A 23,259-nucleotide genomic window follows, 5' to 3' on the forward strand; every position below is an offset into this window, starting at 1 on the left:
TTTGTTCAGCTGATCAATGACTGAGTATTCCTTGGCCTGTATCTTTCTCCAGAGATCGTCGGGCCCGGTCTCGGTGATGGTTGGCCGGCTGGAAGCCTGCTTGCTCGACTCAGCCAGATGTTCCGGGGTATAAACTCTACCAATTCTCGTCATACCCTGTGCCGCAATAGCTTCCCCGAACATAACCTTGACTTTCCTTCTTGCCTCGGTTGTGTAGTCCCATGGTATAGCCTTCGTATGGAATGGTGTTATGGCTGACATTGCCACTAGAATTGGTGTGGCTATCTTTACTCCGAACGGAGCCTGCACCTTGGGCGGTAAAACTGTAACTTCGAATGGTGTAGGTGCCTTTGCTGGAGACACGAATTCGACCTCAATTGATGCTGGCGTCTTTGTAGATGATGATGCATCAAACTCAAGTGGCATGGACATATTTATCTCGGCGTCCCCAGAGGGTTGAATCTGGACTACAATCGGATTAAGGGTGACTATTGTCTTCTTTGGAACGTCACCTTCTGTGATCAAACCGATCGATCCCTTGGGGTCCCAATCATCCTCTATTTCAATCATGTGAACGCCTCCACCCTTGTGGTCTGGCAGAGGGTTATTGAGGATGTTTGGAGCAGGTTCCTTTGCCATAATAATCTTGTTGTCAATTAGAGTCTGGATCTTATCCTTCAGAGAACGGCATTCGTCAATGGTGTGTCCTTTCATGCCCGAATGGTATGCACAGGATTTATTCGGATTAATCCACTAAGAGGGGTTCTCAAGAGCAGCAGGGATAGGGTTGACGTAACTAGCAGTTTTGAGTCTTTCATACAATTGGTCGATAGGTTCAGCAATAGCCGTATACTGTTTTGGGGGTCTCTGGTCAAAGTTTGGTCGGGGTCTAGGGAAGTTTTGGCGTGAAGGAGGGGACTGGTAGTGGGATGGTTGAGTGTTGTAGGCTTGGTAAACATGTGCTGGTTGGGAATATTTGGGCGAAGTGGGCTGATACGTGGGAGGTGATTGATAGGTGAGTGGTGGTGTTTGGTAAGAGGGTGATGGTGCTTGGTAGTTTGGGGTAGGCTGATATGTGAGTGGAGGCTTTGGGTAGGTTTGGTATTTGACGGGAGATTTGGTTCTCTGTGCCACCATTACGGCTCCTACGTCCTTTTTCTTGGACACACCGCCTGATTGTAAGGCCTTGTTTGTAGCCTGTAAAGCCTCGAAATTAGTAACCATACCGCTTTTGATGCCCTCTTCGATCCTTTCCCCTAGCTTGATAATGTCAGAAAATTTGTGGCCCTCGATCATCATCAGCCTCTCATAATATTGTGGGTCTTGGGCCCTAACGATGAATTTGTTCATCTGTTCTTCTTCTAAGGCAGGTCTAACCTTAGCTGCTTCGGACCTCCAACGAGTAGCATACTCGCGGAAGGTTTCTATGGACTTCTTCTTTAGATTTTGAATGTAGAATACATCCGGCGCATTCTCCGTGTTGAATCTGAACCTGTCCATAAAGTCGGACGCCATGCTTACCCAGTTCGGCCACTTCTTTGGATCTTGGCTAATGAACCAAGATAAAGCATCTCCTTTCAGGCTCCTCATGAAAAGCTTCATGCAGATTTTCTCGTCTTTTCCCACTTCGACCAGCTTGTCACAGTATGTTCTCAAGTGGACCCTCGGATCCCCTGTACCATCAAACATCTTGAACTTGGGAGGTTTGTACCCCTTGGGCAGTTCGACATCGGGCTGTATGCAAAGATCTTCGTAGTTTAGCCCCTCGATTCCCTTACTACCTTCAACGCCCTGAATTGTGCTAGTCAACTTCTTAAGTTCTTTAGCTAGGTTCTTGATAAGCAAATCTTTATCACCAAACTCGGGTGTGTTTGAGATGGGTGGGGTGGAGTGCAGCATAGTCTCCACGTAGATGGGGGTGCTATGGTGGGTGTGGCAGTGATCATTTGTGGAGTTTTGTGGTTCTGGGGTGAGCAGCGGGTTATTGTTGGAAGTATGGCAGGTGTTGCAGTGGTGGTGAGGAGCGGCGTGGTTTTGTTGCTTTGGGAGACTCTGTGGAGGTGTGGGGTTATGAGCATTTGGGAAGTTGATATCTGCAGTAGTGAGGGAAAATGACAGATTCGCCAAATTCCGGACTTGATCAAGTTCTTCCTGAAATTTCAGCAGCTTTTGCTCTAGTTGGGAGGCATTCTCCTTGGGAACCAAAGTACCATGACCGTGAGTGACCTCTAGCCGTTCAGTTGAGTTTTCCTTCCTGGTGTTGTTCAAATCTTCCATCTTTCCTTTGTTCTTGTTTTTTACGGGACTGAGAGGAGGAGTGGGTGGAGGGCCCTTGGATCTTGTGGAATAGGATGATGTTGCCAGAGTGCTCGTACTAACCTTTGGAGAGGGGAATAATCAAAACAAAACTAAAACAAAAGGTAACCAAGTTAGTGAGGTTCATGGAAAATCGATGCAATATTTAAACACATAATGCGGGAATGTAAATCGCGTCCTAATTTGGGGACCTCTTTGTGCCCGAGGTAGGCCTAGCGACAAATTGACTTGGAGAACTTAGAATGCTAAATGCCTCATTTTATTGATAAAAAGTAGACGAATCCCAAATCAACATTAAATAAACAGGAAATAAAAGTTACTAATGGCCATTGGCCTTGTTACATTTTAAAGCGAAAAAGGTAAACTCCTATCTACTTGGTCCCAGACGGACCTTCCCCAGATTCGGCATCCTTGGCTCCGTCGAACAGCTTCCCCAACTCGCAAAATTGCAGCAATACGTATGCTCCGGCTAGATTACCCAGATGTTTTCTGACGATATTTTGGTCACTAGAGTGTAAATCTTTCCACCAGCTTAGCAGTCTCGGGTGGATGTTGGTAACCATGCTGAATCTGGGGATTTCGTGCCTCATCATCTGCAAGAAAATAAGGTTAGGCCCTTTCCCCCACCGGACTCGACTATTTAACATCAATAATTGTCATAAAAGCATTTAGTTCTCCAAATAAACGCATAGAACGTGATAGTGTCCGTTTCGGCTTCAGGGGAACCTAGTGGACTGTGGACAAGGCTATCTTAAAGAGTCATTATGCGGACAACATAATTGACTCGGCTAGGTTTGACCATGATGCATGCATAATTAAACAGAGTGAGGTTTCTATGGGGTTTTAGACCGGTACCCTTGAGCGGACAACTCAAGGGGGAAAGGCACGGAACCGTCGACTACACCGTTGATCGACTGGTTTTACCGCAAATATGCCATTTCCGAATTTAGGGGGTGACAATATAGGAAGAGCGCAACAACTCATTATAAGCGTTGCTATGGTATTTGTTTGGCACGAGTGGAATATGATGTTGAGCATGATTATGCAACAATTAAAGGCATGTTGTCACGTATTTGCACGTTAAAGAAAGCAGTAAATACACAGTTTTCATGATTTAAGGCAGTAGTAAAGGAAAGCAGTAAAGAAAAGAGAAAAAAAAAAGGAGACAAGTAAGTTTTGCAATCGAAAAGAAAATTGAATGCTTAAAAGAAATAAACAAATAATTGTGCGTGAAGAAGCATAAATTCACAATAAGGTCTGAAATGGTAAAAGCCTTAAAAGATCCCCAGCAGAGTCGCCATGTTGTCGCGCCCCCTTTTCCTCGCGAAATCGGGTTTATGACATTTGGGAGGACAACTCATTCCTTTTGGGATTGGGTTTGATTTAAAGAGTCGCCACCTAATGATTAGAGTGCATTAGGACACCAAGGAGGTTTGATTTGAATAACCACAGATTGGGTAAGGGCTTGAAATTATTCTAAGGCGAAGGTGTTAGGCACCCCTCAGAATCCATTAGTGTGGTTCCCGGCCAGACTATTATTGTGAATTTGGGTACAATTAGTATATAGACAAATAGGGCTCAAATATGAGGGAATTTTATCACATAAAGGTTTGAAAGTAAGCAAGGTTTGAAAGAACAATTAGAAAAGTTGATTTTTAATAATAAAGAGTTAAAATGCTGAAAAGAAAAAAATAAAGAATAAAGGGAGGCGGGTCCTAGGTTTATTAATAATATGGATCACCCCACACAATGCTCGGTAATCACTCCTTAATGAGGGGCTACACGTGACATTATCGCGTGGTCATCATATCCATATCTACCCTTCCCGCCCTGTTAAGGTATTAAAGCGCGGAATGGTCTCGCTTACCTATTGCATGCTACTACCCGTCCCAATCCTATCTGTCCCGGGGGAATTTAGGACTACTAATCCTAAGGAGGTAGGGATGTTAGGCTTATTTGTGATTTTAAAGGAAAAAATTCTAAGGCGACATACAAAACATGTATAGCAAATTGGGGGGAAAGCACATAACAAGCAAAGGCTCAGATATACCCCCTTTAAACAGAAGAAGCACATAATTAGCATGACTTACACATACTAGTTAAGGTCTGATTAAATGTTAAACATGCGAGAACTTAATGGTTGAGCCAGACTGATTTATTACATAATTCAGATAAGAAGCCCGAATCAGGCCTACTTGCTGGTTGTAGTTAATAGAACAAATTCAGATTCAATTATTAGCCTAAAGCTTGCCTAAGTGTTAAGACGGGGTCCTATAGGCATGATATCTACTGAATTCAGAAATAGTAAAACTTGAAATAACCGTTTGAATGCATACTCGCTAAACTTGCTAAGTGGGGATCAGATTATTAAAAGAGAGGCCAGATTTAAAACAAACTGATTATTAGCTCTGCAACTGACAGTATCCTCATTACTGGCTTTATAACCATACGTGAATGAAATGGCTCAGATTTGATTAGGAATTCCTATAGGCATGCTTTCTAAATGTAGTTGATTTTAAACGTGGTGTAGAATGCAGAAGACTAGTTTTAAAACTTATGCACATGATATCTAGGTGCTGAATTGTTTGAAAACCTACGAACATGATATCTAAATGCAGAAATTGTTTGAAACCTATGGGTATGATTTCTAAATGCAGAATTTATTTTATGAACCTATAGGCATGATTTCTATATGCAGAATTGTTTGAAACCTATGAACATGATATCTAAATGCAGAATTTATTTTAAGAAGCTATAGGCATGATTTCTATATGCAGAAATTGTTTGAAACCTATGAACATGATATCTAAATGCAGAAATTGTTTGAAGAACCTATAGGCATGATTTCTATATGCAGAAATTATTTTTAACCTATGATCATGATATCTAAATGCAGAAATTGTTTGAAACCTACAGGCATGATTTCTACCCTTCTTGCATACATAGTTACCCACCCTTTTCACTAGCCATCCCCAAGAGTTTATTAAAAATTATTACAGCCCAGATTAAAGTAAAAATACATCAAAAAAAATATAAATAAAAGTACAACCAAGGAGAGCCTGATTCAGACTTTATGTCTGAAATATGAGGTAAACCAAATCCATGAGATCATGATCCAAAGCCTTTCTCCCACTTAAGTGTGTCAAAGTTCCCTAAGAGCCTCAAAGGGACTCCGGGCAATGCTTACACCCAAATGTATTATCAGATTGGGACAAGTGCGGTGTGGAAGGGCCAGCCCTCAAGTTTCCAAGTTCAGAGGGATCTCAAAGGGGTCCCAAGGCAAGGCTCACAAGAGGGGGGCAGAACATAAAGACTAAGAAAGTGTGCAAGTGCAGAATAGAGTGCTAAGAGGGAAAAGGAAGAGGGAATCAACTATAGATAAGAACACAAAAGGGGGTTCAGGGGAATAGGGGATTGTAAAGAGCCTGTCGCTTAGGCAAAGGCAAACTTTGGGCATGCCCAGCAATGGGGAATGCTGGCACACCTATAAGCCTGCCGGAACACATACTGTTAGAGGCTAGGATCCCCAGGAGATCAAGTTCAATTCATGGACAATAACTTGCATATTGTCATGCCTCAAACCACAACTTAAACATATAGGGGGCAAGGGTTTGGGATTCATAATAGAACAGGCAGAAAGAAATCAATAAGCTAGAATGCGTGTTGAACTATACATAAGCAGTAGACAGGGATACCAAAAGCAGTAAATAAACACATTGTTGTGGTGCTGAAACTTAAATCAGGACATACCAATTTCAAAGAAACAAATAGAGAGCAAGCAACAGGTCTTGTAACAGGCCACAGTGTAAGCAAACAAAGAGAATACTTTTTGAGTATAAGTGTAAGTTCAGAAAGACTGTGTGTGATCTATGTGTGTGTTGATGAAAGGGTCGTGTATTTATAGTGTGAAGAACAGACAGAAACAAGGTAAGAAAACAATTAAGGAACTAAATATCAATTAAAAAATCAATCAATACAAGACTTCCTTTAATTAAGGAATTCAGATTCAAATGGTAAAACTATTTAAGGAAAGAAATCAACTAAATATCTTGTGCAAAGTAGGCAATTAGGGGTAAATACATAGGGGTTTTAATTAAGGAAAGAATTTTGAAATACACGATTTAAAACAAATAAGGTAAGGATCCATCAATATTCAGTAAATCAAGGGGGTTAGAGATTTTGTAAGCATTGGTCCACGAAAGAACCAAGTCAGAAAAATTAAGGAAAACTTTTGACTTAAATCGAGTAACAGGGAAGTCAGCAAACATGGAAAGAGAATCAATCAAACCTATACGAAGAAAGTCTGAAACCAATCACAATTGAAAGCCATTTAGAAGAGAAGTTCAGCACATATAAAGAGTACACAAGTATCAGGCATGCGAGGCTGAATTTAGGACAAAGTGAAAGTGTCATGCAATTGCAAAATAAGTACGTGGTAGACTATATGAATATGGCAATTCAGCGATAGCATGCGAAAAAGGGGTCAAGTAAAGGTCTTATAGAGTTTAGCAAAAGTCAGAATCATATGAAGAAACAAAATTGAAGCAATGATTTTGAAACTTAATGAAGCAGTAGATGAAACAACTCTAGTAACTCAAATAGGTCCAAAAGATTAGGGTTTTTAAAATCAAGCAAGTTCAGAGATGAAGCACAAGCAAGTCACATAGACAATGGTCTCCAAACTCGGATGAACCCCCAAATTTAGGGTTCTTGGCATTAACCGAGTGCAGAGACGAAAGGGCAAGTGATTAATGGAAAAGATACTAATTGAAACAGTTTCAGAGGTCTCAGAAAGGAACCGAGACCTTTAGCATGCTCTTTTAGTAGTAGGAATTCATGATAAGCATAGTAAAAGAACAACATGCTAATCCAGTAGAAGAACTAGTAGAAGAAACAAATAAGAACATGGTGAACAACTTAACAAGAACACAGTAGGAGAAAACAAGGTAGACGAAATAACACAGTAGAAGCAACTGATAAGAACATGGTAGAAGAACTTAACAAGAACACAGTAGGAGAAACATAACAGAAGAAACACACAAGAGAAAAGAAAATCAGAGAAACACACAAGAGAAAAAGAAAATCGGAGAAAAAGAAAATCAGAGAAACATAACTCAAAAACCCTAGATCGGAAAAATAAAGGTTTTGAAAGCAATGGTTTTAAAAGAAATATAAAAAAAATCATTCTATAAGTTTAGGGAAAACCTGGATCTAGAACAGATCTATAGAAATTAGAAGAACCACAAAAGTTAGGGTTTCAGAGAAACCCAAATGGTGAGAAAGACTTGGATCGTTGTTGATCTAACCAGGAGGAGTCGTGGCTAGGCTCGAAACAGGCATGGCTTACCGGAGCAAGGCCGGAGATGGCCATAAAACTTGAATCAAACTAGGTCTGGATGAAGCTTCTTCGTATTCAGACCATGAAACCTCAACGAACAAGTGTGTAGGAACCTTAGAGGGCCGGTGGGTGGTGAGACCACCATAGATTCAGGCCAGGAGGTGGCCGGAAAAGGTGAGTGAGACTCATCAGAGCTGAAAGGGAGGGGGAAGGTTCTAGAGAGAACCAATGATAGAGAGATAGAGGAGAGGGTCGGTTGAGTGAGGAATGAGAGGGGTTTGGGGGGGGGTCGTTTGGGCTTAATTAGGTAAGAACGAATCTAGGCCGTTGATCAAAATTGATCAACGGTCAAGATTTAATCAGACTGGGTCGGGTATATTTAAGAATTGGGCTTGGGTCTTGGGTTGGTTTAATTGGGTTGGGGTATTGGGTTTTAATTAAGCTAAATTAGGAAGCCAAAATCTGGCTATAAGTTAAATAGCCCATTTTTCCCATTTAATTCATAAAAAATAGTAAATAAATTTCTGAAAATTAATTGAAAGCACTAAAATGATTTATAATATATAATTAAAAAATTAAAAATACAGGACTTAATTTTATGAATATAAAACACAATTGAATCTTAAAAGGGCTAATATTGCAATTATATGCGATTTAGCTTAAAAATACTAAATAAATTTGTAAAAATATGCAAAAAATTACCTTAGCTATATCTTAGCATAATATAAAATTCCAATAAATGAATTACCAAAATAATAATTTTGGAAATAATTATTGGGTTTTTATGGATGAAAAAGGGAAATAAATCAGTTTAAAACCCTTAAAAAATTATGGAAAAAATAGCAAAATGCTTGGACATACTTATATATGCATATATAGGCTATTTTGAAGGTATTTTGCATATAAAATATACAGAGAAAAATTGGGTATCAATACCTGTCCCCCGATTGGAGCTACTGGTGGCTCCTCTGTCGCAGCTCGGGCAGGTGCTCTAGCTGTACCACGTGCTCCTCCTTGGCCTCTGTCCCGGCCCCGGCCTCTTGCGGCTCAAACAGGAGGTGCGGGTGTCTGATCGTCGGATCCAACATGTGTGTTCTCACCATCTGTGAGAGAATAGAAAGTCAAAGATTTTGTTTTCAAAGTCAACCAATTCGCACGATAAGCTATGATACCAACTTGTCACGATCCCAATTTCCCTCAGTAGGATGTCGTGATTGCACATAGTCTCTACGACTAGGTAAGCATAATAGATAATAATAATTTGGCAGCAATAATTATATAAATCCTAAGAAAAAGCTGAATAACTAGTATAACCTTCCGAAAATAGAATCTCATCAATACACTCCCCCAAAACCTGTGAAACTGAGTCATAAGCTCTACAGAGTACAACTAGAGTAACTACTACATTAATGTCCGAAAGAAAATACAACAGTAAATGAGAATAAGGGAAGGGGACTCCGAGGCCTGCAAACGCCGAATATGCATACCTTGAAGTCTCTGTAAGGTAGCTTCAAATGATCTATAATGACCGGGAGCACACGTACCTGGATCTGCACAAAATATGTAGAAGCGTAGTATGAGTACATCACAATGGTACCCAATAAGTATCAAGTCTAACCTCGATAGGGTAGTGACGAGGCCAGGTCAAGACACCTACTAGAATATAAATAAATAGTATAAAAATGTAATAAGGATAAATAATGGAAAGCGGAGGAATAATTGTTACGAATCAAGATAATAGAAAGAACTAATACCGGAAATTAAACAGAGAAATAGCATAAAAGAAGCAACTAAAGAGAACTACAATAATCGTATACAGAAAACAACTGCTAGAACAATAAAGAATGAAACAACAAGAAATGTTCCCACTGAAACTCTTTGCAGCATGAAATACACAGCAAGAATCACAATGAGGTACCAACTCGTGTATAGCAAAATCACAACCGAGGTACCACCTTGTATAATCAAGAATCACAACCGAGGTACCGCCTCGTACTCGTATTACACAATCTCAATCACAATTTTTCCTTATACCCCGCGTGAGCCTTACATTTGAAATAGGGGTTGAAAATAATTTTTTCCGAAATAGCTACACGCACTTTAGCCCACTTATGATGTTGCGTGGCTTCATGTAGTTTTCCTACAAGCAACACGCACATAAGTCCCACCTTATACCACCGCATGCATATCAAACCCAAGCCTTGTACCGCCGCATGCGCGTCAATATCACATACAATTACAACTCGCACCACAAGTGCCCACATATCACAATTTGCCAACAATCTACAATATCAATATTTCCACAATAATATCTCATGGCTCCACCACAAAGAGTACAAGAATATCAACAACAACAATGAATGTAAAATACTAAAAGGGGAAGATGTTTCAACAATAACAATTCCGCCTCAATATGATAACAACTTTCACAACTTAAACATGAATAACTCAACAATGAGAAAAAATGTATAAGCACGATGTTAAATAAGAATAACACACAATGGAAAAGATAACGTGTAGAAATGACTTCAAATAATGGAAATCAACAATAAAAGAGATAACATGAACAACAACTTCAAATAATGGTAATCAACAATGAAAGAGGTAACATCAACAATAACTTCAATTAGTGATGATCAACAATAAAATAGATAACATGTATAATGACTTCAAATAACGATAATTAACAACGAAAGACATAACATGTATAATGACTTCAAATAATGATAATCAACAATGAAGAGATAACATGTAATAATAAAAGAGGTAACTAGTTCAACTAAAGCATGAGAGCAATTTTTCTATTCGGAGGGAGAACAAGTGTTAATGAAATTATTTAAGGCATGTAAAGATAGACTAACACAAGTAAGAAGAGATTGACTAGGAGAGCTTAGAACATGATATGACATTCCAATTAAAGCATGGAAATAGTCTAAGTAGCCAAAACCGCGCAAATACCACGTACAACCCGTGTATCTACTCGTCACCTTGCGTACACGAATTTGACTTAGCACAATTGAATCAAACAATACCAATCCTAAGGGGTAGTTCCCCCACACAAAGTCAGGCAAGAATCTTACCTCAACTATGACAATTCAACACTCGAAAAATAGCTTTTCTCTTAAAATTCGCCTCCACACGTTTCAAATCTAGCCAGAATCGACTTAATATCATCAAATAATACTAGCGAAATCAATTGAAATAGATAAAGCTAAGATCTTTATATTTTTCCCCAAAAGTCAACAAATGTCATCCCGGGGCCCGACCGGTCAAAACCCAGGTCCAATGGCAGATTTCGTCTACCCGCGACCACACGAGTTCATATATGTGATTAGTTTCAAAATTCGAGTCTAAATCGACCCTCAAAATTCAAATTTTTATTTTTCAAAAAAATTGACAAATTTTCACAAATTTTTGCTTTGATTCATATGATTTTGATGTTAAAATCTATGATATGTTGAAGCAATATGATTAGAAATAGATTAGAATCACTTACCAAAAGTTTGTAGGTGAATATCCCCTCTTCAAATCGCCTCCTACCGAGTCTAGGTTAAAAAAAATGAGAGAATGAGTTCAAAAATCTCGTCTTCCAGCCCTTTAACTAATTGCTTATGTCGCATTTGCGATAATGCGAACCCTTGCAATTGCGAGCTAGGGCTCGTATTTGCGAACCCTGACAGCCCCATGCAACCTCGCAATTGCGAGAAAAGGCTTCGCAATTGCGAACTAGCCTACATCGCAAAAGAAAATATTTGATCGCAAATGCGAAAAAAATTCTAAGATCCTGCAGCCTTCGCCATTGCGAAGGGGAAGTCGACAACTGATGCCTACTGTCACCTTCCCAATTGCGAAGTTGGTGCTTGCAATTGCGACATCAGAGCACCAGCACACTAGCAGTTCATATTTAGGTTCAAAACCATTCCGATACATATTAGGATCCCGCCTTCTTTACGTGTTTCAGGATAAGGTGCGACATGTGATGCATGGACAAGGCTAGGATAACTCTCTTTCCGAGGTATTATGAAGCACCTCTTTTATCTCGTGGTAGCTATCGTGTTATTTCTTATTTTCTTTTATTGGAATTATTTCAAGTATTAGTTCTATCTATTGGTATAAAGGCTCCATAGATAGTTGTGTTGGATTGTAAAAATAGGATTGTGGACGTCATGCATAAAGGAATAATTATTTAATTTGATTATATCATTTTTTATGAAAAATTTCATGTATAACTTTGAAAATGACAAATATTTTGTGACTTGATTTTAAAATATACAAGATTTCCAATTGGCTTCAGCAATTATATTTGGTCTCCACATATGGGTTGGTTCGCTCAGGTCAGGTAGTGTACCGGGTGCCAGTTACGTGGATTTGGATCGTGACATTAGATTACTAAAGATTCTATAACACGACCGTATTTGAACCTACGAGTTAAAATACCATAACTATTCTTATAAATAAACTAATCCTTTCCTTTCCGTTTATGTGAACCTTTCTGGACTATGAGAAACAAATTGACTAATTTTCAGTGTGATGGACACATAAATTTTCATTTTTTTGAAACAAAATGTATACATTTAAAAACTAAATAAATAGTACTTTAAGGTATAATAATTAATAATTAAAAATATTTAAAAAGTATTTGCAAAAAATATGATTAAAATATCTTATTTTACTCCCAAATAATAATAAATTTATATAAATTAAAATATAAGAAATAGTATTCTCCAATATGCCATGTCGTTTTTACCAACATGTCATCAAGGGCAGGGCCGGCTGAAAGGCCAGGCAAGTAAAGCATATGCCTTGGCCTTCAATTTCGAGGGGCTCCAACTTTTACCTTGAATAAGTTATGTGTTAATGTTTTCTAAAAAAGTTTAGTATTTTATAATAAAAAGTTCAACTTTCCTCTTATATAAAGAAAGGAGAAATAACTTTTGCCATTGTGAAGTTAATGTGACTACCGAGGGACAAAAAAGTCCTCCCGAGTAAAGTAAACATCTCTTTTGAATTCCTATGCAACCTGCATTTTGCTTTTTTTTATATTTTTGACCATTAAAAACTTATATTATTTTAAAAAATCGAGATTGAAAAAAAATATATTGTGTTAACCCTCTATGATCCTTAAAGCATAATAGCCATTCTAATTATGATGACTTAGACTTATAATTCGAATAAATAGTGTTAATGATTTTTTCAGTTTTTGTTTCTGTTGCATTCTATCTCATTGTATGGCATTAGTACAATTAGAAGATAATACTCTAATCAATATACTTAATTACTTAAAGTACTTAATTCTTTTTCAAATGCCTAACAGTTACCTCAACGGAAAGAAATTCTTCAAAATAAAATAGATAAAATCTTACCTAAGACTAGCAATGTCTCAAGAACGATTTAATCGGTTAGCTATATTATTAATTAACAAAAAGTTATTAAAGAGACTGCTTTAAAAGTACTATTAACAATTTTGCATCTCAAAAATTAAAAAAAAAAAAAAGAAAATCAAAAAAAGATATGAAGCGTTTAAAAAAAAGATTTGGGCCTCTAACTATAGTTCCGCTTGAGGTCCTCAGTTATGTTGAGCTGCCCCTGATCAAGAAATAAATTAAACTATTAATTAAAGATTTAAAATAAAAACAAAATGTGCGAGCTGTTATAAATAGAATTTTATTTATGGTGAATGTCTATATTTTGAGAGATTCTAGGGTTTATTACTTGGTGGCTAAGTCACCCTCTCCCTAGAGGGTTCTATTCCATTGTAATTCATCCCAAATCAATAAGAATTCTCTCCCTCTACTTTTCTCTGCAATACTCTTCTTCTTCTTTTATTATTTTATAGCACCAGCTTATATATAAAAAATTATAAAAAAAGTGACAGGAGTAAAATAAAGAAACTTAAAGAAGCTATATTTTGATTCATATTCCTATTTAGGAATTTCTGAAAAGTATTTTCCAAGTTTTATTTTAAAATCATTTTGGTAAGTAATTTCGCCACTACCATAAACAAAGCCAAAATCGTCGTGGCAGTGTTTGGATCATCCAAAATCAATATCCACCTTCCCCCAAAGTCGCGGTGGTAGCAGCCATGTTTAAACCTTCAAAAACCACTGCATTTCTGCCGGAAAATCAAAATCGTAGCTGAGCTATGGCTACAGCGGCGCAATTCTCCTATATTACCGTCAATTCACCCAACTTCCATCCTAGCGCTAATAAACCGTTCGCATTTTCCTGCCAATTGAAAGATGGTGCAAAATTCTATACTGATGTCACCAGCTCCAGACGTAAACCCAAATTGCTCTCTATAGTTTGTAGTAATTCGAGTCCTTCTTCTGATAGTATAAGGTATCATTTCAACTCTTGTTTTGAAATTAGATGCTTCTGTTGGTTAGATTTTTTTTTCCAATAATTGCGAGGATTATTAACAGGGAAGATATGGCATAGATTAAAGACCTCTTTTGAAAGCAACAAATCTTAAAACTAATACTCCATCCATTTCAATATATGTGTCAACCTATTTCCTTTTTAGTTAGTCAGAAAAAAGAATGAATCTTTTCCTAATAAGGAAACTCTGTTTTAGGATTCCAATGTTACCCTTAACGAGAAGCTCTCACAACCACAAAAATGGTATAACATGTTTAGGATCACAAGTTTCAAAAACCTTCTTTTATTTCTTCAACTTCGTGTTCTGTTGGAGGGAGTATTTATTAACTTCATTAGTTACATAATCTGTTGTTTGTGAATTGTGATGTGTTTATCATATCCAGGGACGAAGCTACATTCACTTAAGCGTGGTCAATTGACCACCCTTAGTTGTAATTGTATATATAGGTAAAATATTAAATTTTAGAGGTATATAACATATATTGAACACCCTTTGTCGGCAAATTTTTCACTTTGTTCGAGTTTGAACACCCTTATAAAAATTCCTGGTTTCTCCACTGATCATATCACTAGCGAATGCTCAAGAGTAGATAGAGCTTCTTTTATAAATTCACAGTAGACTCTTCCACTCATTGCTTATCATTTGCTAAATTGTGAAGAAGAGTTTGGTCATGAATCTAGTCTGTTAGATGCAGGGAATGAGTATCTTGTGCTTTCAGAATGTGACGTGCAAATGCCATTGAGCATATATTATAAACAAAACTTCCACATGTTAGTGCTACATTCTTTTTTATTTCTTTACCAATTCAAAAGCAATCTGCTTAAAGATCTCTTTTTGGTACATATTCCCTTTAATTTACAAGAGTTTAACTCCATAATAATTTGATATGTAGGCTAAATCTATCTAAAATAAATACCTGCAATTTGTGTGAATGCTGATTTTAAGTTGGTGAGTAAGGGTGGCAAAATGGTTAAAAGAAAACAGTTAACCACCCATATTATCCACTAAAAAATGGGTTGGAAACTTTTTAAAACGGGTCAAATATGGATAAGAACCATATTATCCATTTAGAAAATGAATAACGAATGGGTCTAACTTTTACATTTGTAAAGCCTCAAATTGGGGGTTCTTCAAGTTAGGGAGACTAAGAATTCTCCCAAAAGTGATAATATGCAAGAAGTCATGGATAATCTGGTTACCCATATTATCCGCCGGTTAACCCGTTTTTTATCCGTATTAAATATGGGTCGGGCCGGATAATTTATCCGTTTTCGACCCGAACCATATCCGACCCGACCCCCCGTTTGCCACTCCTATTGGTGAGTTATTGGTTATGCATGCCCAGTATCATGCCGTGTATATAAATTATCCATTGTTAGCTTATTGCAAGCACCTAATTGCACATGGGTATTGGCTTGATTGGTTGCTTCTTCACTTCTTGGTTGAGATGGAGTTTGCTGTTTTGTTTATTTTGGCTATTTCCAACATTATTGTCCTGTTTACGGAATCTCTTAAGAATCTATTTAGTTAGAACAGAAATATGCTGCTGGCAAAGGAGAGAGTAATATATGAAGCAACTGGTAGCTAATCAGACAACTTTTGGTTGGGGAAAACATTAGTTTGTTCAATATAAACCTCAGGGTATATATCCTTCTCGGCCCCCGGTAACTTTACTAAAATTACTTTAATTATCACAAGAGGAAAAAAGTCTCAGGGTATAGATGTATTAGCCACTTAGACATTCCTTTTAGTGGCAGTTCAGCGGTAACCATAATCTTCCCTTCCAATGTCTCCCTGATCATTAGAAATGGAATTCCTTGGGAGAAAGTTTGTTACAAATACGCTTCACCTCTGTAGCAGAACTGGTTGGAGGAAGTTCACTTATTAATGGTTATCTTTCAGGCCTTGCTTTTTTGATGGAGAAACAGAGAAGAACTTGCTGCTCCACAAGAGCATCAATGCTGTGGCTCAAATTGAGAGACTAATAATAAGAATATGAAATTGATATGCTTAGGTCATGATTTTTTCTTGTAGCTGAATGATTGGAATAAGTGTTATTGTTGTTCTTTTAAAGACATAGTGTTGTGTGCATAAGCTCCTCGTATTACGGATTCAACCATAACAAGTCTGTTTGTTTCCGAGTTTCTGACATCTTTTTGGAATGTGCTGAGCTTAGTTTTAGTGTGGATGTGTTCTCTGTACATGTACCCCCAGTTTCAGACTCATTTAGTACGATAGCAGGTTCTCTTTTAAAGTGAAATAACCTTACAATATTGATTTTATTTGTTATTTAGTTCCACAGCCAAGACAAGAAGTGAAGTTCTTACTCCCTTTCGATCTGTTCGGATGTTCTTCTATGTTGCTTTCATTGCAAGTGCTGGTCTTGGAGGACTCATTGCCTCTACACGACTAATTGCGGCATTGGCCAATTCATCAAGAGCAGCTGAAGTTCCTGAGATCCTAAAAGGCCTTGGCATAGACCTCGTCGCAGTCTCTGTATTTGCTTTTTTGTATTATAGGGAGAATAGAGCAAAGAATGCGCAGGTGGCAAGATTAGTAAGAGAGGAAAATCTTGCAAATCTTAAGCTTCGTGTGGATGAGAAGAAAATCGTTCCCCTGAGTGCTTTCAGAGGAATTGCTCGTTTGGTCATCCTTGCTGGCCCTTCCGCTTTCATTTCAGAATGTTTCAGACTCAGCGAACCATTTACTGATGGCCTTCTTGAGAGAGGGGTGCTTGTGGTCCCTTTTGCAACTGATGGAATTTCTCCTAGTTTTGAGTTTGAAGAGAATGAAGAACTTGAGGAGAAGATATCCAGAAGAAAAAGGCTATGGCAGCTTGCTCCTCTTTATGCCACCGAGTGGACCAAGTAAGTGTGTTATCAACAAAATGGAACTTTGTCTAACTTGAAACTGTTTCTTCTTTCACTTGTGCTGCAGACATTAACGATAATTACATTGACATTAAGACTGAAAACAAAGATACTCATATTTGGCCACTCGTGATAGGTGGATAGATGAACAAAAGAAACTAGCCAACGTATCTCCTGAATCTCCAGTGTAAGTATTCTACAACAATTAGTAGTATATGTGGTTTTTTAAAAGATAGATCGGCTGATTAACTTCTTTGTGGGGTGTGTCCAATATGACAAATGTTAGTATTAGCGTGTTCAGCAAAATGTACCTTTATCATGGTTTTACTTGAATCTGTTAACAGATGTTGAAATACAAGTCTAGCTATTATCATAAACGAGTTTACTAAATGTAATATGTCGATTAATTTTTGCAATTTTTATCATGTGCAGGTATTTATCTTTACGCCTGGATGGCCGTGTGCGTGGCAGCGGTGTTGGTTATCCTCCTTGGAATGCTTTTGTAGTGCAATTGCCACCAGTAAAGGGAATTTGGTCTGGTCTTCTTGATGGCATGGATGGAAGAGTTTAAGAAATGAGATCAGATTTCTCTTTTTATTTTTTGAAGAATTAGATTAAATTATGTTAACAATATGGTTCTTTTTTCCTCTTCAATTCATAATTATAGCATCTACCGAGTTTTCATTTGCCTTAGTTTACTTCTTTCTTTCCTTTTCTTTTCTTGTGAAATTGTGAAACTAGGTATTGTCATTTCCAGTATTAAGTTTATTTCATCGGAAAGTTGTCTACTGTATGTGAAACCAAAGTCCTCAAATTGTTCATGTTGCCATATATCATGACTGTTTTCTATAAAGCTGATCAAACATTCTGATGCATTATATATTAAAGTGATGGGGTACGTTTGATCCTCCTCTTTAAGTCCTCAGCTAAACAGACCAACGAACTGATACTAAGCAAACGGTAAAACCTAATTTCCAAAGTATAAAATTGGCAAGCTAATTAAGATGGATCGAAAAAATTGGATTGAACAATGCCAACAAACTTAATAAGAAAAGGAAGGAGAAATTTGCAAGAAATTATGATACAGATTCACATTCAAAGCCAGTATATAACTAGAGATTAAACATGGATAAGCACAGGGTCGGGCATATTACAAATATGAAAAACCATGAACTAGTTAATTACTTCCATTCTTTCATTTCACTTCTTCGACTTCATCCAATGCGTAGTTGTTGGTAGATACATTAGCATAGTTCACTTTGTTGAACCTTACTACAACTGGGTATCGTGTGTTTGGATCCTGCACCATCACCACCGGCAATGAAGAACGTCAAAGTTAACATTTTAAATATTCAGACACACATAAAAATTAAAGACACGGATTCTAATCAAGTTTCTTACCTGATCAACAGCTACAACTGAACCAACACCCTTGTACCAGTAAGACTCCTTCCTTAAAACCCTCACCTGTATTTAGTAAATATTTTAGAATATATAATCTTGGATGAATAGCTGCTATAATTTGTGGTTGTATACAGAAAGAAGTAGATGCAGACACACCCACTGTCTTCAACTTGAATTACCTTATTCACCGTTTTCAAATCAAATTAACTTATTGTATAGTAGGTGCAGTTGGTCCACAAAATACAGACTGAAGGTTATGAGTTCATGTCGCTGCTTTACCAGATATGTTGGTCTGCATGTTATTGAACTACTCCAATCTATTTCATTAATTCCATATGCTCTCTATCTTTTTTAATCAGTTAAAAGAAAATGATCTTCCTATATTTATAAACTTTGTGACTTTTAAACTTTTCCGTACTCCTATAGCCACACAAATGTTTAAGATCATAATATGTACTAAAGTTATCACTTTTTTTTGGTTAAATTTCGTGCTCAGTCAAACTTTTATCAATAAAATGAAACGGGAGAACTTACTTTGGTTCCTCTCTTGGGTCCAATTGGAGGTGGCTTGGCAGCTTTGGCAGGAGGAGCTTCACCTTCAGCAGTGGCAGTAGCAGCTGGCGGCGCAGCCTCTTCCGCGGCCCTAACAACGAGCCTCGAGAAGTTGGTGGTGGTGGTGTTGTTCTTGGAGGAGGAGAAGAATAACATAGAGGTGCGAGGAACAGTGTTAGAGGTGGCAATATTGGGGGTGGCCACCATAAAACCAGATGCAGCAGAAGCCATGCTGCTACTTGCCATGTCTTAATTTGTCTCTGCTGCAAAGAAATGATGAAGCAGAAAAATTAATGTATTGGGGCAAAAACACAAGTAGGATTTGAGAGGCTTTGAGTTAATGGAATATCTTTTTCCTGGACTAAAGATCAACTTAGCTACCACACGCCATTACTTCATCCACTCACGCAATGCCACATGTTACCATATCCCATTCTTGTGGATAATGTTACCACTTTTAGGTAAAAAAAAAAAAAGGGTCTTCTTTCTCTCCATTTTTTCTCTCATATTTTTCCATATAAAAATCCCTTTTTATATATGATTGATAGTATAATATTTAATATACTATATGATATTGAGCTATTTTTTTTTACTAACTTGCCGTGAAAGGAGATTACCTTTTACAATATCAAAAATGAATAATCAATGATATTTACTTCTTTTAGTTGGAAAACTAATTATATGCATTAATATCTCGTATTATATGGCAAACTAGTAATGAAGTATTTAGTGATGCATTTTTAATACATTTATTTATTCTCAATTAATGTGTTCAATTTCCTTTTAGATTGTTTCGAAACCGTGAAAGGGATGTTCACTTCTATTATTGAATTACAGGATACTGTAAGTAGATTCCTTCAAAAAGGTTTATTCTAAGTGCTGCAAAACAGTTCCTAGAGACCAATAATAGTGCACAAGAGCTGATAGGTCAAGTATCGACTCAATTGCGCTAGCTGGCCTGATTTCTCAACACACTACTTCATTTATATAGTAATAATAGCTCTCTGTTAGTATTCTGGCCAGCTTGTGCACACCTTGACTATTTCACGAGGTACCTATTACCTCCATCGGCATTGATATCTAGTTACTCTGCCCACCAAAATTTAGACAAAAAGTCACTTAGTGTTAAAATTGTTTCTATTGGGATTTGCACATGCATATTTGGCTATTGTTTATCCTGCAGCCACCAAAATATTTTAAATTTCCAGATAGAGAAACACATCCTCAACTGATCAATGTTGCAACTGTTGTATATGTTGAAGGATAGGAATCTTCACGTCCGTGAGTTAATATATACTCTGTATAGTGATCGATTATAATAAGCAGCGGAAGCAATCCCACTATCTTATTCACGTGTAATCTAAACAACTAGCACATATGGAGATTTTCGGATTACCTCTTGAAGCGTAAACATAGCAAATCTATGTCGTTCTCCAGTTCCTCAGTTGAAAACGCAGCAGCAGATTTCCACAGTGTTCTACTGTGTTACCCAAACAATAACCGAAAATAGAGAATTTTGGGTGGGCAAAATTCTAGCAGAAACCGCAGTTAGAAATCGTCAAAAAAACGTCCAGCCCCTATATCCATATATACAGCTGCGTTTTTTAGGTCAAAACCGTCTTCAAAACCTGTTAGGTTTCCTTCTCCCACTAAGGGATGGTTTCCACGTTTTCTTTCCCACTAAGTAACAGTTTCCACTATTTCCTATTATTTAGGCACAGTAGGGACCACAAAATTTAATTAACAAGGCTTCCTCGAAATTCTGAAATTAATTTCCACCATAATAAACTACGAATTATTCCACTAAAAATTCATAATTGCACTCCTTAGTTCAATTTCGAAATTCTTCCATAAAATCTTATTTAACTCCCCATGTTAAGATTCAGATACTAATCAATCAAATTAAATTACTGACTATTTAATTTAATGATTACTTCCTTTAGACTTAAACTTAACTTATTTCATGTGTCGGATACAAAATCCACCGGCCGGGTTTACACATGAAAACTTATAAGCTTTCATAAAGGAGTATCATCAATCTCAAAATCGAGACATGGATCCCATCAACTAATTATTACTTCGCCAATGTATATCATTGTTATCCAATTTACCAGGCTTATTGACTCGCGAAAGAATCTCGCCTTTTAATAAATCAAAACAACAAGTGACATACACAGCTAATAATAATTATATCAGGATTAAGAGTATAAGTACATTAAATGGACTAGAGAAATTATTTTATAAAGTCAGTATAAAATACTTATCTCTACTTGATCCGTTCAATACATACAAAATGTACTAGTACAAGAAGTTGGAATTAAACCATTCCCATAATCAAGATAAATTATATTTAATCTTGTGCTACAATCATTCCGATGATTTGTCCAATTCCATCATTAGATTGTGAACATTAACTTTTATGTCTTACAAGAACCGATGATTTAATCTTCCGTGTATAAGCTAAACTCTATACACTAAATCATCTACTATGTAAGCAATGGACACACAAACCAACACATGATCTATTAAAATGAAACTTTATTGAATTTAAACAAGTAAATAAATAATTGTTCATAAAGAATACTATAACAATACACATGGCTTATAGTATATTCTAACATTTTAAATTTCCAGATAGTGAAACACATCCTCAACTGATCAATGTTGCAACTGTTGTATATGTTGAAGGATAGGAATCTTCACGTCCGTGAGTTAATATATACTATGCATAGTACTTCTTTGACTACCTATTTCCCAATTATGAAAATCTCTAACTTTGGAGGGTCATGCGTCAGGATTTGGATCTTGCAATTCGTATTATGGATTATGCGCTTTTCATGAATCCAGAAAAGTTTCAAGACCTTTATTGAGGTAATTGCATTTATTTGTCTGCAAATTTTGAGCGAAAATTGTATAAATATGAGGAAAAAGACAAATGCTTTAGAGTTCTTAGTCAAAATTGTCCCTTAGGTCTAACTTAGTCCTTTATATATTACCTTGAGCACTTATCATCCTCTAACTTCGCTAAATTTGAGCAAGTTTAGTCTAGATAACAGAAAAACCAAACAGAGAGCAGTAAACTAACAGAAAATACATACGCTTTTCATAAAGGAACCCAATTTCCTCTGTACAAGAAGAAAGCAATGTTCTAGTAGAAACTCCACTTTGACTAATATTTAAGGATTATATCTAAGTAGATTTTTCAACCCATCGAAGCTATAGTTGCCTCTTCCGTTTCTTGATGCTATATGCCTTTAGCAGCAAATACTCTAACTTTGCCTTGTATTCGTTACTTCTTCTAACTAGTTTATATTTAACGAGAACAGATATATAGAGGAAGAAAATGTTAGAACAAGGATACACCAATATTAGAAAATCAAAATAAACTTGTTTGGTTTAGAGGCACGTAGAGAAAATATTTTTTGAAGATAATTGGAGTCTCTTTCACGAGCAAACGGGAGAATAAGTGACAACTCTATCTCGGAGATTTTCTTTTTGTATCTCCGGAATTTAATTAAGCCACACAACAAGATGTTTATATTTAGCTTCACCTGAGCTACGACTCACTGTCTGCTGCTTCTTGGACTTCCAAGATAATAAGGAATCCCCCAGCTTTATAACATATCCGGTGATCGACCTACGATCAGAATCACAGAAGGCAGAGAGATGAGAGATAGGGCCCCTTTTGAGAAAGATACCTAGAGCAGGTGAGCCTTTGATATATCTGACCACTCTAAGTATAACATCTAAGTGAGACTGTTTAGGATGTTGCATGAACTGACTTAACACTTGCACTGCAAAATAAATGTCAGGTCGTGTGATGGTCAAATAGAGCAACTTGCCTACTAGCCTTTGGTAACTTGCTATATCCTACAATTCTTCATCTCCATTGTATCCTACATGTTTGTCATACTTTGCGGTAGTTAGTTTCAGATTTAGCTCAATAGGGGTAGAGGCAGGTTTGGCTGCAGCTAGTCCTGTGGTGGAAATCAACTCTAGTGTATATTTTCTTTGGTTTAACAGCACCCCCTTATCTGATCTCATCACTTATATGCCTAAGAAATATCTGAGTTCACCCAAATCCTTGAGTTTAAATTTGTTGTGTAATGTACTCTTGGCCTCTTCCACAAGGGACATGTTGCTACTAGTGATTAATAGATCATCAACGTAAACTAAGATAAACAATAATGTCTGGTGTTGTCTGCTTAGTAAATAAAGAGTGATCATATGCACTCTGCTGATATCCTGCTCCTACTAATACATCTGTGAGCTTAATGTTCCATTGTCCTGAAGCCTAATTCGGGCCATAGAGTAATTTCAACAATCTACAAGCTTTATTCTTCTGTGGCTTTGGAAACCCTATGGCAAGACATGTATACTTTCTCATAAAGATCACTTTG

General features: G+C 37.1%; 2 protein-coding genes across 2 annotated transcripts; one reads left to right on the top strand and one right to left on the bottom strand.

Moving 5' to 3' along the window:
• Nucleotides 1-13,595: 13,595 nt before the first annotated feature.
• On the top strand, nt 13,596-17,676 carry LOC109208692 (protein LOW PSII ACCUMULATION 1, chloroplastic). Its single transcript, XM_019371833.1, has 4 exons — nt 13,596-13,993; nt 16,328-16,900; nt 17,040-17,090; nt 17,336-17,676. The coding sequence occupies exons 1-4, from the start codon at nt 13,797-13,799 to the stop codon at nt 17,472-17,474; spliced, it is 960 nt and encodes a 319-aa protein (XP_019227378.1). The 5' UTR covers nt 13,596-13,796; the 3' UTR covers nt 17,475-17,676.
• A 245-nt stretch (nt 17,677-17,921) lies between these two features.
• On the bottom strand, nt 17,922-19,201 carry LOC109208693 (photosystem I reaction center subunit IV B, chloroplastic). Its single transcript, XM_019371834.1, has 3 exons — nt 18,842-19,201; nt 18,305-18,370; nt 17,922-18,203 (listed from the first exon to the last, which is right to left on the bottom strand). Exons 1-3 carry the CDS (start codon nt 19,103-19,105, stop codon nt 18,099-18,101), a joined length of 435 nt encoding a protein of 144 aa, XP_019227379.1. The 5' UTR covers nt 19,106-19,201; the 3' UTR covers nt 17,922-18,098.
• Between the last annotated feature and the right edge of the window lie 4,058 nt (nt 19,202-23,259).

Source organism: Nicotiana attenuata, unplaced genomic scaffold, assembly GCF_001879085.1.
Source record: "Nicotiana attenuata strain UT unplaced genomic scaffold, NIATTr2, whole genome shotgun sequence".
Classification (NCBI taxonomy): domain Eukaryota; kingdom Viridiplantae; phylum Streptophyta; class Magnoliopsida; order Solanales; family Solanaceae; genus Nicotiana; species Nicotiana attenuata.